The sequence below is a fragment of the Apus apus genome, chromosome 4, assembly GCF_020740795.1.
Source record: "Apus apus isolate bApuApu2 chromosome 4, bApuApu2.pri.cur, whole genome shotgun sequence".
Taxonomy (NCBI): domain Eukaryota; kingdom Metazoa; phylum Chordata; class Aves; order Apodiformes; family Apodidae; genus Apus; species Apus apus.
In genome coordinates, this window is record NC_067285.1 from 91,156,270 (window position 1) to 91,168,011 (window position 11,742).

Below are 11,742 nucleotides of genomic sequence, written 5' to 3' on the forward strand. Positions count from 1 at the left end.
AATACATGCATTGTTGGATCTTTCCATGATTGACTCAGACTGAACGTAACCGGCAACTGGCACAGGTACGTGACTGAATTCACATCGCACCCCTGGCAGTGTTCACACTCACTCACAAAAAGCATGGAGCTGTGATCACAAAATCCAGCTGGTGCCAGTTCTTGCAGACTGCATCATCTCCATCCCTTGGCTTGCCAGTATTTTTCATTCTGTGACTCCAGTGCTCTTTGCACCGTAGAAACGTTTGGTTTGTATTTGTCTGAGGGAATTTGCCTTACTCTGTCTAAGCAGCATCTCTGTCACAGTCATTCAAGTGGTTTTGTAGCTTGACCAACATTTGCTACATCCAGAGAGAACTTTATCATTGACCTGGGACCCTATTGGGAAGAGGCACAAGATGCAGATCTGCTTCTCAATGACCTGTCACATTTTTGCATTCAGCCTGTGAAAAGAAAACGGTTTTGCAAGGGTTGTACTGCACATGTGGGAAGATAACATTTGAGGCGTCTGAACTAAAAAAACCCACAGGATCTGCTGTGCTGAACTGTCCAGACGAGCAGCAAGAAGAGAGATACATTGCTGTTTTGGCATCTGGCAGCTGCCAGTTCCTTTACTGCACTGGTAATGGGTTCAAACCTAATAATGTGATGTCGTGAGACTGATGTGGGAAAGAAGAACCATTTCCCACACATGGTCACCACATCAGAAGGTGACATTTCCATTAGGTCTTGCCCTAAACAACCTTCAGAAGATGGATGCAGAGGAATTCAAAGGGGAGTTTTGCTCCCCACACATTTGGTGAGAGGCATGCTCCTACAGGCTGGCTCCTTGGCCAAGCTCAGTTCCTCATAGGGAAGCAGAAATTTGACTGCATTTTCAAATACCATGGATTCTTTCTTTCAGCTGGTCTGATGAGGCATGTGACAGCTGTATTTTCTATATCTCCTGCCTCTTTGGTGAGTTTAAACAGATCTGGACCAGATCTGGTAGGCTTTAGTACAAAGGGACCTCCCTTCTGCTTTAGTATCTCCATCAGGGAGAATCTGATTTTTAAACATGTCCCTGATGTGTCAGATGTTAGCTCAGCCCATACCCATGTTCTGTACAATTAAAAAGGGTGTTATTTGATAGTTGTGATTAAGATCTGTTAAAATAGTAATTAATACACTGTTATATATTGTCCTTTCTCTTTCTGTCCCTTGTGCTTACCTATTCCCTAAGCCTGCAGTTAATTGAAATGCTGGAGAGCCCTAATCTTGTAAAGTGGTGTTACAAATCCCTTCAGACCCATCAGCAGGAACACTTCTAGGAAGGGGGTCTAGGACTTGGTGAAGTCAGAAGTACCCACCAGCACTAAGACCTTTCATGACTGATCTGAAAGTGCTTTACAAAAAGGTCAGAGCCATCTTGCCATTTCATGCACAGGGCCATTCACCAGCCAGCCATGGAGAGCAGGCTCAGGCAAGGTGAATCCATTCAGGTCAGGCTGATCCTGGACATAATCCTGGGTTCGGGTCAGTTGCACCCACAGTCAGTTTGGAGTCATGTAGCTAAAAGTTAACTTGTGCAGACTTACACAGACCTACAGCTTGGTTTAATTTAAAAGCTCCCCACTGACCTGACCTGGCTCTGGCCAAGCTTTAAATGACGGGAGAGGGATTAAACAGCAGCATTCATTGTCTAGGTCAATGCCCTAATCATAAGGCAAAGCTGCAGCTTTGGTATAGTTGATCAATAACTCTATGATGGATGAAATACTAGCATGAATTGCACATACTACATTATAAATTAAAATACATGTATATATTCTCCATGTCTGAGATCCATTAGAAACTTTAAACCAGTCTTTTCTGAAATCCTGTGACCTGTAAACCTTACTTGGGTGCATGCTGTGTTGAGCACTGCAGTGTTCACAGCACAATGGCACTGACACTGGCTTTTAAGCAGTACATCTGGTGTCACAGCGGCAGATCAATGCTAGGTAATAGCCACAAAGTGTTTAGTATTTTATGTATAAAAAGAACAAACAGAACAGAGTTTTCTGAGAAAGAGAAAAATTAGCAGTTGCTTATGTGTTACCAGAGATTTGGCATGTAAGACACAGATGTCTCCCTCCAGTTGCTTCTTTGTAATTAATTCATGTACCAAGTTGAGGTCTTGGGTCTCTGCCCTCCCATACTGGGGCTGGCCACCCACCTCTGGCTGCCGTGGCCCTGCCCGTGGCTAGCGAGTGCACTCATCCATGCCTGGAGCAGTTAGCATTTCCAAGGGATCATCATTTTAAAAACATTTGCTCTTTTGAAAATCTCACCTTTTTGTGGTACCTGAACAGCAATGGAGCCTTTAGGGAAGGCAGCCCAGGGAACAGGGGGAGACACCTGGGTCTCGGCATGACAGACCGGGTGGGCTCTCGTCCTCCGAGGCAGAGCCAGGAGCTGCTGGGCTGCCTGTGGCAGCCGGGGCTTGCTGGAGGCTTCTTGGAAACGCTGCGGACGCAGGCGAGTGCTTCACAGTGTGCAGAGGCATTTGTGGTCGTTTCCTTCCTCTTTTCCAGAGACAGAAACAACCACCACCATACACGGGCCTGTGCCCTCCTACTCCACCCGTGTGTGAATCATGCTGAGGGCTGCCCGAGGTGAGAGGAGCAATGACAGAAATCCCCCCACCAGCCCTGTGTAGGGTGGGTGTGAAAGACCGGAGATAGGCAGGTTGCTCATTCACTTTTCATAACCAGAAGAGCAGCAACAGCTGTTCTTTCGTTTGCTGATAGCTACTTCAGGCCTCTTGCAGCTGATCCCCACAAGGCTGCAGGCAGGCTCCCTGCACTCCGCAGAAGGGACGTGCCACAGGTCTGGCTCAGTGCTTGGAGATCCTCCCCAAAATGCAGTAGCTGGAGCCCGGCAAAGCCCACCCTCGGGCTGTGCTACCAGCACAGCAGCACCTGCAGAAACCAGGCCTGGGTAGTGGCTGAGAGAAACACGGATTTTAGAAATGGCATGCAAAATAAATCTGTTATGCAAAGCACCTGTGAGTGACAGAGGTCTGACTGAGGCAGAGCCAGCTCTGCCTGCAGAGCAGGGCAAGTGCTTGTGGTGCCTGGGAAGGGAGAGCCCTGAGGCCCATTGCTTCTGTCGTGCTGAGAATCACTCTCCTCCGGGCTGCCTGGGGACAAGGCTCTCCTGCCTCCCGAGCCACGCTGGCACACAGCACCTGCCATGTGTCTGCTGGCGATGGAGTGAGAGGCCCAGGGCAGGGGAAAGGCCACCAGAGCTATGGTTGAGCATTTACAGCAATATAAACATCTAGGTGGGGTTTTCTCCCTGAGATTTTTTTGCAGCAGCTCAGAGCACCACCTGAAGGGTGTGCAGGTCAGCTAGGACAGGCACACAGTGATAACTGGTCCAGACTTTTTGTACTTATAGATGTGAAGAAGATCTCTGAGACATAAAATATGTTTCCTCACGTCCAGAGACAATAGTTCATTACTATTTTTTCTAACAAGGGAGTTTGGCTAACCCGGTTGTGCTCGTATCTGGCTTTTTTCAAAGGCTGAAATGACTTTTCATTAAGTCAAGGTAGTTAATTTGCTCACAAAAGCATGAGCAGACAAGTTAGTTACCATGTTCTGAAATGAAGCTTTTTATTCTTTGAATCTTAACCTGAGCGCTGTGTGGCAGAGGCATTAGGAGAAGGTGCTAAAAGACATGAATTACCCCATTTATTTGAAATTATTTTAATGGCTGTTCTCACTCAAATGTAATAGTAACACAGGAAAGGCTGAGATGTGAGAGTGCTGACATTTCTTTTTTCTTTGTGTCTGATCCCTGTGGTGATTTATTTCATTGTGGTGCCATGTATAAAAAAAACTGCTTTAAATGCATTTTCTTTATCAGTACAAGTACTAGCTATTATGTGTTTGGACACCTTAGCAATGACACAGTGCCCCCCAAAATTACACAAATATTTGCAAACTGTTAATTGCAAATATCAGGCAAAAGACTATCAATTATATCTAACAAGTTTTAATAACTTCCCATATGAAAAACTGGTGGGAAGATCCAAAACATATTTTTATTATTTATTCTTAGAAAATATTTATATTGTATACTACAGACCAAGTAAGTATAAAAAGGCTGGGAAATTGGTATTTAAAATAATGTAACATATACTCACCACAAAAATAATAGTTTCTGATTTCACAGACTGTGTATCTATTTAACATGTTATCTGACTTGCAAAATTCAGTAAAACAGTTAGTGACCCAAAATGATGTTTTCTGTCAAAATGAGAAGTCAGATGCTGACAAAAATAACAATGCTTTAAGTTTCAAGCATTTTATCTTAAAAAAATAAATAATAAAAAAAAAAGAGTTTAACCTAATTTAATAGGAAATGAAAGTAAAATGAGCAATGGAGTAACAAAATGAAAGGATCAGTTTGAGAAGGTTGAAAAGGAACATCTGGGCAAGGTCTCTTCCCCTAGCTGAACAGCTTGGCTTGATTGAGGTGCACATTGTTTCGTTCTCCCCCAGCCTCCATTTTCTCAGACCAAAGAAGTTGAAACTTAGCATGTCTGCCCAGCTGTCATTTGAATGTATTTTGAATACTAGAGAGAGATTTTTACCACCGAGCTGTACCCAGGGACCCTGGTGCCCAAGTAACACTAGCAAAACCACCCTAGTAGGTTTTCTCATGTTCCTGTTCCTTGCCATTCCCACCACGTGCAGTGGGACTGCAGTTATACAGACCCCATCCCAATAAGCCATTTGGCCAGATCTTCTGCTCAGTTCTTCTCTGTCCAGATTTCACTCACTGTATTTGAGTTGCCACAATTTTGGAGCACATCAGTTCTATAGCTCAGGAAAAGCTGCATAATTAGACACTACGATAATGTGCTTCACACTTCATTGCCAGTAAAAAGTGCCTTTTAGCTTTGAGAGTCTGAAAAAACCAGGCTGTGAATAACCAGCCTTTTGTTTGTTGCTTTTTGGGTGGGTTTGTTTGTTTTTTCACATAGCACCAAACCAAAATTCCCCTGATACTTTATCCTCTCTCCAATTTGATTTTAAAAATCAGCCAGCTTTTGGTGGCTTCACACTTTGCACTGGTTGTAGGATGCACAATCAAAAATACATCAAGTCTCCCATAAATGCCCTGTGCATCCTGTATGGTCAGCTCAGAGGTCTCAGGGAAGCCCATCCACTTTGTTTCACTGAATTGCAAGCAAACCTTGAATTCTTCAGTTTGTGATACAGTGTAAGAAGCCCTGTGAAGCAAATATGGACGTGATGGGATTTTCAGTTATGGTGTGATTCTGGGGCATGTCTTCATCTGGCTTTGTCTGATACAACAACTCTCTGGTGCCTTCTGGTCTCTGAATCTGGCATCCCACAGAGGATGCCACAACATATCATCCTGGCCTAGCTATTGCTGCACTTCAACACATAAAAACAGCAGCATGAACTGTTGTACATAAAGCTTAACCCACAGAGAAAAAGATGACATCGAACAGAACGTGTTCAAAAGTATGTCTCAAAAAACTTCAAAACAGGTATTCAATCTGTTAGTGGAGTGGGGACAGTAGTAAAAATGTTCACCATTGTAACAGATTTCAAGATTCACAGCATGATAACTTGGATGTGATCTTTAATGTTCACACAGTAACAATGGCTACTTTTAAATTAGGGTTACAAAAACCAAAACTCTCAGTGAAGTGGCACTGAGAGAGCTGAGATGTAGAAACCTATTTCTTCCAAAAGCCAAAATGCTTTTAACTGAGGACTGCAAATACCTAGCCACTTGCGTAACTCTGCAGAAGTATCACGCTGTTCAGGTTCTTTTACAAACATGTCAGTTTTAGTGTTTCAGGGGGCAATGGATTTGCAATCAACATTTGAAGAGAAAAAGAAGTAGGAAAGAGAAGAGTATAGGAAAGATGGGCACCCTCGTCTTGTCTGCTTGGGTGCAGAAGCATGTAAAGATTTAAAGCTGATGTGAAAACCTCACATGAGACTAGTATGTTTTTGTGACCAGAAGCTTCCCTTTAGATCAGGTTGATAAGTGCTAAATATTCACCAGCCTGGGAGCTGGAGGGTCAATCACATCATCAAGTGTCCCATACACCACAGCTATTCAAGGTGCCTGCAATGCAAATACTTGCTCACCTACATTTGCAGGTGAGATTATCTCTATCTCTGGGATTCATAGGAGGGGAACAATTTAATTTGGAATTTATTTTTAAAGAGAAGCTCAGAGTATAGAGAAACAGGGTATGGACAAGAATACCCAACCAGTTTATCAGGGACAAAGTATAAATAGGTAAGATCTGAGCGGCAGCTTATTGCTTTTAGGGTAACTCTTGAAGTCCCACTTTGGATTTGGATCAGACAAACCACCGCATTCATTCCTGTTGAAACACATGAGTTGGGGCTCAATCAAGACAGACACACGTCATTCTCTCAGGATCCATGTGGAGACAGAACCATCCTACTGTGCTACGTGCCATCTTTATGGCACCATGCTGTAGGTCCCTCAAAGGTCAGTTCTGAACTAGCTGAAGAACAGAGAAAGGGAGAAAAAATAATCTTGCTGCACTAAGAAATCCCCCAGGGAATTTCCTCTATGGGCTGCAGAAACCTTGGGGTGAGACAGATGTGCAAGATGTGAGAGATGGTGTGGGACAGAGGGGACAGAAAACCTGAGGAGGAGGGGAACACCACAAGTCATGAAGAATGTACTGCATTGTGTGTTAACCCCACTCCATCTTCTCACAGAATTCTCTTACACACCTGAAGTTTCTACCCCCTTAGCTTGGCTTTCTGTGCAGGAGGACAACTTGGTCTGATCGGGTATGTCAGGATTTGACTCTTAGACTTGCCCAGCTCCCTAGGATGCAAAACCTCTTTCAGTCTTACCTTGATACAGTACAGCCAGATATATTTAGTATGCAAACTAAAAAAAAAAAAAAAATCATTTAGCCATTCCATATACGCACATTCAACATTGCCATGTACTTAATTTTTTACCAGAATAGGTGACTGGTCTCACCAAAACCACTATTTCAAAAAGATATGTACAAAAAAATTGTGAAAAATTTAGTGCTCATGACAAACCACCTTTCATTCCTGGAGCCTGAAATGTTTTGCCTCCAGAATTACAGCAGGGACAACAGAGGTGCTGATAGCACAGATTCATCTCTGCCATCCCAACCATATGTCCAAACCAGCCCTGACTGCAAGTCAGCCCATCTGGGCTTGTAACCAGGTGAGGTCTAGGAAGAATCAGGTTGGCTTCCTCCTGGTTCATTCCATCTTTGAACACATTGCTGAGGAACAAGACTAAGATAACAAAATCAGTCTCACAGAGCCACAGGACAGCTGTCAAATGTCACAGAGCTTTGATCAGTCTTACACTGGACGTACTGGATTTGATGACTGTTACACAGTGTCTCAGGCATATCTAAGAAGTGCTAGGCTTTGCCTGCAGGCCATTCATGATATGCATAGGACAACTGGCTTCTGTGTTTAGCTAAAGGAAAAACCTCCAAAATGCAAAAACAGTCAGGATTTTACAACAATATATTCAAGAGTCTTTTAAATAGAATCCACAGTGGTCAAATTTTATACACCGAGTTCTTATAGTAAAAAATACTCCAAATGGACAGACACGTCAAGAGGTAAGGGTTGATACAGGCAGAAGTTTGTAATTAAATAAATGCAGACAAACCAACTAGTGAGGAATAACACAGAAACAACAACAAAATCAGCACAGCTATTATGTGCACATCTCCAGGCTAGGCCTGCTCCAGTCCAGGCCAGCAAAGTCCAAACACAGGCTTGTGAATAAGGGCATGCACCTGCACCTTTTGTTTTTCAAGACAGTGGCCATGTGTGTTGAGTGGAGCAGATGAGAGAAAGCACACATCTGTCTCACGAGGGGCACCTGAGGCACTGTGGTCCTGCCAGGAGTCCTCCCTTGATTCACCTCTCATTCTCTCTGCTGCAGCATCTTTGTGCAAAGACAGAAAGAAGGAAGGTGGGAAAAACCACTGCTGACAATCCTCAAAAGATCTTGCACTCGTTAATGGAGAAGAGCTTCCGCCTGTTCTGCCTTTTGGCTTGATTGACCGCTGTCCGCACGGCGTACTCAAAGACCTGCTGCACCCCCCGGTTGCTGAGGGCTGAGCACTCCAAGTAGCCTTTGGCCCGCACATCCTGGGCGAGCCGCTTCCCGTCTATCGAGCTGATGCAGGAGGCACTGTAGGGCCCCACGTCACGCTGGTCAGTCTGAGTAGCCACCACCAAAACAGGGATGCGGGGCAAATGGCTGCGGATCTCGCCAATCCATTTGTTCCTCAGGTTCAGAAAGGAATTGTGGTTTGCCACTGAGTAGCACATTAATACCACATCTGCCTGTTGGTATGAGAGGGGGCGAATGCCTTTGAAGGCATCGCTGCCGGATGTGTCCCAAAGACCTAGGCTAATCTGTACACCATCCATGAAGACATCCACTCCAGTGTTTTCATACACAGTGGGTCTGTAGTCATCTGGAAAAGTCTCAGAGGTGAAACGTACCAAGAGAGATGTCTTCCCCACTGCGGAGTCTCCCACCAGAACACACTTGATTGAATCCAGCATTTTATTAATGTCCAGCACCAAGAGCACCGTCTCTACAGAGCAAAAGTGGGATGGGAGATGCAGTGGTCTCGGAGGCTTTCTAGATAACTTCCATTTGGTGAGAAACCATCCAAATATCTTTACTTCTCAGGACTCGATTGTGTTACTTGAGTCTAAAGTCCCCTTTTCTGCCACACAGCTCTGTGGTGCTGTCAGAACTAATTCTTCAGGGAGCCAAATGATGTTTCTAGAAGAGCAAAAATAAAATGTAATGTTTATAACCCACAGAGAGCAGACCATTTTTCATCAAGGTAACTACAGCTGGACATGTCTTTGGACAGCTATGGAGAGTACCCCACATCGAGGATGCCGCACCTTACCGTTCCCTCCCAGCTGGCTGCGTGTGCAACAGTCATTCATGTAAATAACCTTCTTGCTGCTCCACGGGGGCTAACAGTCCTACCACCTCTGCCATTCTTCACTAACACCAACTATTTTTTTCCCTCCCATTGTGTAAAAAGCTAATAAAATAAATTTAACTTTGGTAGAACTGCTACTGACCTGCACTTAGTGAGACATTTTCTGCCTCTGACTTTCACTGGCAGAATCCTCACTCCCTCTTACCCAGACAGTTCAAATTCCCTTGAAAATGTATCCATGCTCTCAAGAGGTAGTCAAGAGAAAAAAATTCCTTCAGTAACCAGTTTTACTATTTAAGCAATCCTATAATGAACAGTAACACAGAATTGCAAAGACTTCAGGTGTGAATCTTGAGCAGCATGAACCTTAACAGTTTTCAAAAGCAAAGAAGGATTCACAGCAAGAACACAAAAAAGTACAAATCACTTTCAACAAGCAACAACAGAAGTCAAAGAAAGCCATACCACCAGTGCTTGCCCCAGTCAAACAATTGCACTTCAAGGGGATACAGCCACCCTGACATTTACCCTGTTGTAAAACTGATCTGAGAGTACCTCTTCAGAGTATGCAACTGCTTTTGCATTCCTGCCAGCATTCAGTCAAATTTTCCTATTTTGAAAGTGTTTGCCTCTTCCCCACTAGCTGTGTGCAAGATTCACTGCTCACACAGGGTGACACTCAAGAAAGATGCTATGAAAATCATGAACTGCAAAACTGAAGGCAAATTAGTTCTGCTCAACAGAAGTAATTTTTTAAAAGTATCACTGCATAATTTCAAAATGTCCTGTGTACGTTACACAAATAATACATTTCTGCCTCCTTCATACATGAAGAAAGAAGTCACAGCTGCAGGCTGTTTGCACAGAAATGAATGATGGCCACAAAACGATGTACTCTATGTTACCATAACACTCTCCAGTTTCACCACCCCAACTTCCCACCACCACTCCTAACCCAAGCTTGTAGTACACTTAAAGCTCTGGCTTACTCTACAAAGGGGAAAGCAAAGGAAAAGAAGAGAAAAGGGTAGACAAGCTTAGAGAGAACATTTTACAGGCACCGACAACTGCTACTGGCAACTCCCCTGCTTTCATTTTGCAGCGAGGCAGTGCCCTACCTCTGCTCATGCTGCTGTCACATCTGCATCTCTCCCACCCAATGCGCCGGCAGGAGGAAGATGTGTCAGCAGCTTGGCCAGAGCATGTTGTTTTATAGAGGCAGCCACAAGGCTGCGGGTCAGTCGTTGTGCGCACTTGAGTTACCGGCATCTAGAGGAGTCATTGCAACAGACGGCACTTCCTGCTCTGCCAGCGCCGCTCTCACCATCTCAGCTTGCTTCTAGGAACTGGGATAGAGGCTAAAGCTGCTTCATGGCATTCCTGGCTGCCGCGAAACAAGCTGCTCTGTGAATTTAAGTTTTTGGTGACAGCAGTTGGAAATTTGCTTTTAAAGATTCAGTAGTTCTAACTCCACTGGCTTGCCTTCTCTGTTCCCCAAACAAGCTCTCAGTGGAATTAAACAAGATATTTACAAAATATTTCTATGAAAAATTTGAAAAGTATATGCAGGATACACAGTCCAATTATTTAAATGTGTCATCATCTTTCATTCAGGGTTTTCTACTTAAAAATTGCGTCAGCAGAATATTTTAAAAACACTGCAATTCACCACAAGCCAGTAGCCTGAGATTCAGACCAAGCTGTGTGCTCCCAGGAGGAAGTTAGCAGGTACCAAGTCACCTCTTCAGAACAAACATTTATTTGGTGCAAGCAGTCCTAACGCCTTTGGGCTCTTTATTTTCTGTGTATTTGTATGTGGGGGAAAATAAGGATGTCCAAATAATGACTTTTGCTATTTCATAAATGCCAGAACAGAGAAAGATAGATTAAAGGATTGTTCTGGTACTTGGCTTATTGGTTACCAGGTCCAATTCTGTTGGCTATTTTGAAAGAAAGTGTATAAATTATTAAAGACTGAAAAAGGTATTAAGGACTAGTGAATACGGCTAGTTGACACACACAATAACAAACTCTGAAATATTCCACCGTGACAGTGTCAAATTGATTTCAAAGCAAATTATGTTGTTCCACAATCCATTGATGATTAAAAATGAGCAGTATATAAAAAGGTCCATGTTCTGGTCCTCTGAACGGATTGCCATCAGTGGTCCTGATAGTGCTTTTGTTCACAGCCATTTGGATTTCATGTACCTCCATATATAGCTGGTTCTACATATGAGCATACTGAATATATATTTTTAATTATGCACATAGCCTGTCCTTGACAAAGGTAAGAGCAGTATTACTGTATTAAAATAATTACAGAAGTTCATCTCAGTTAACGGAAAACTTGTTAAACATCAACAGAAAAAATGTCCCTTAAAGCACAGGTCAGTGCCACGTACTTCTACACCTCAGTATACAACCAGTTGTGTAAGTACTTGCAAAAACTTTGGTTCCTTTCTCTCATGTTACATACTATGGTCCAGCATGCTACACCCATTTAAAGACTGCATAAAATCTTCTTATCGTAGATGGTTGAGTCTAAGCTGCTGACAGATTTAATTTTTTTTTCCAAAAATATTTGGTTTTTAAACTTTAATAACTTTATCAAGTCCATTTTGGATCTGGAATCCCAGACATAAACCTGTATCTTCTTTTACACTACTTCGGCTTATGCTTTCATCACTTGTAACAATAGAAGATTTT

General features: G+C 43.3%; 1 protein-coding gene across 1 annotated transcript; it reads right to left on the bottom strand.

Moving 5' to 3' along the window:
• Positions 1-7,725: 7,725 nt before the first annotated feature.
• RHOH (ras homolog family member H) lies at positions 7,726-8,635 on the bottom strand. Its single transcript, XM_051618367.1, has one exon. It carries the CDS (start codon positions 8,633-8,635, stop codon positions 8,060-8,062), a length of 576 nt encoding a protein of 191 aa, XP_051474327.1. The 3' UTR covers positions 7,726-8,059.
• Between the last annotated feature and the right edge of the window lie 3,107 nt (positions 8,636-11,742).

Excerpts from the sequence above, each read along its gene's own strand:
- RHOH (XM_051618367.1), bottom strand. The coding sequence starts at position 8,635 with ATGCTGGATTCAATCAAGTGTGTTCTGGTGGGAGACTCCGCAGTGGGG.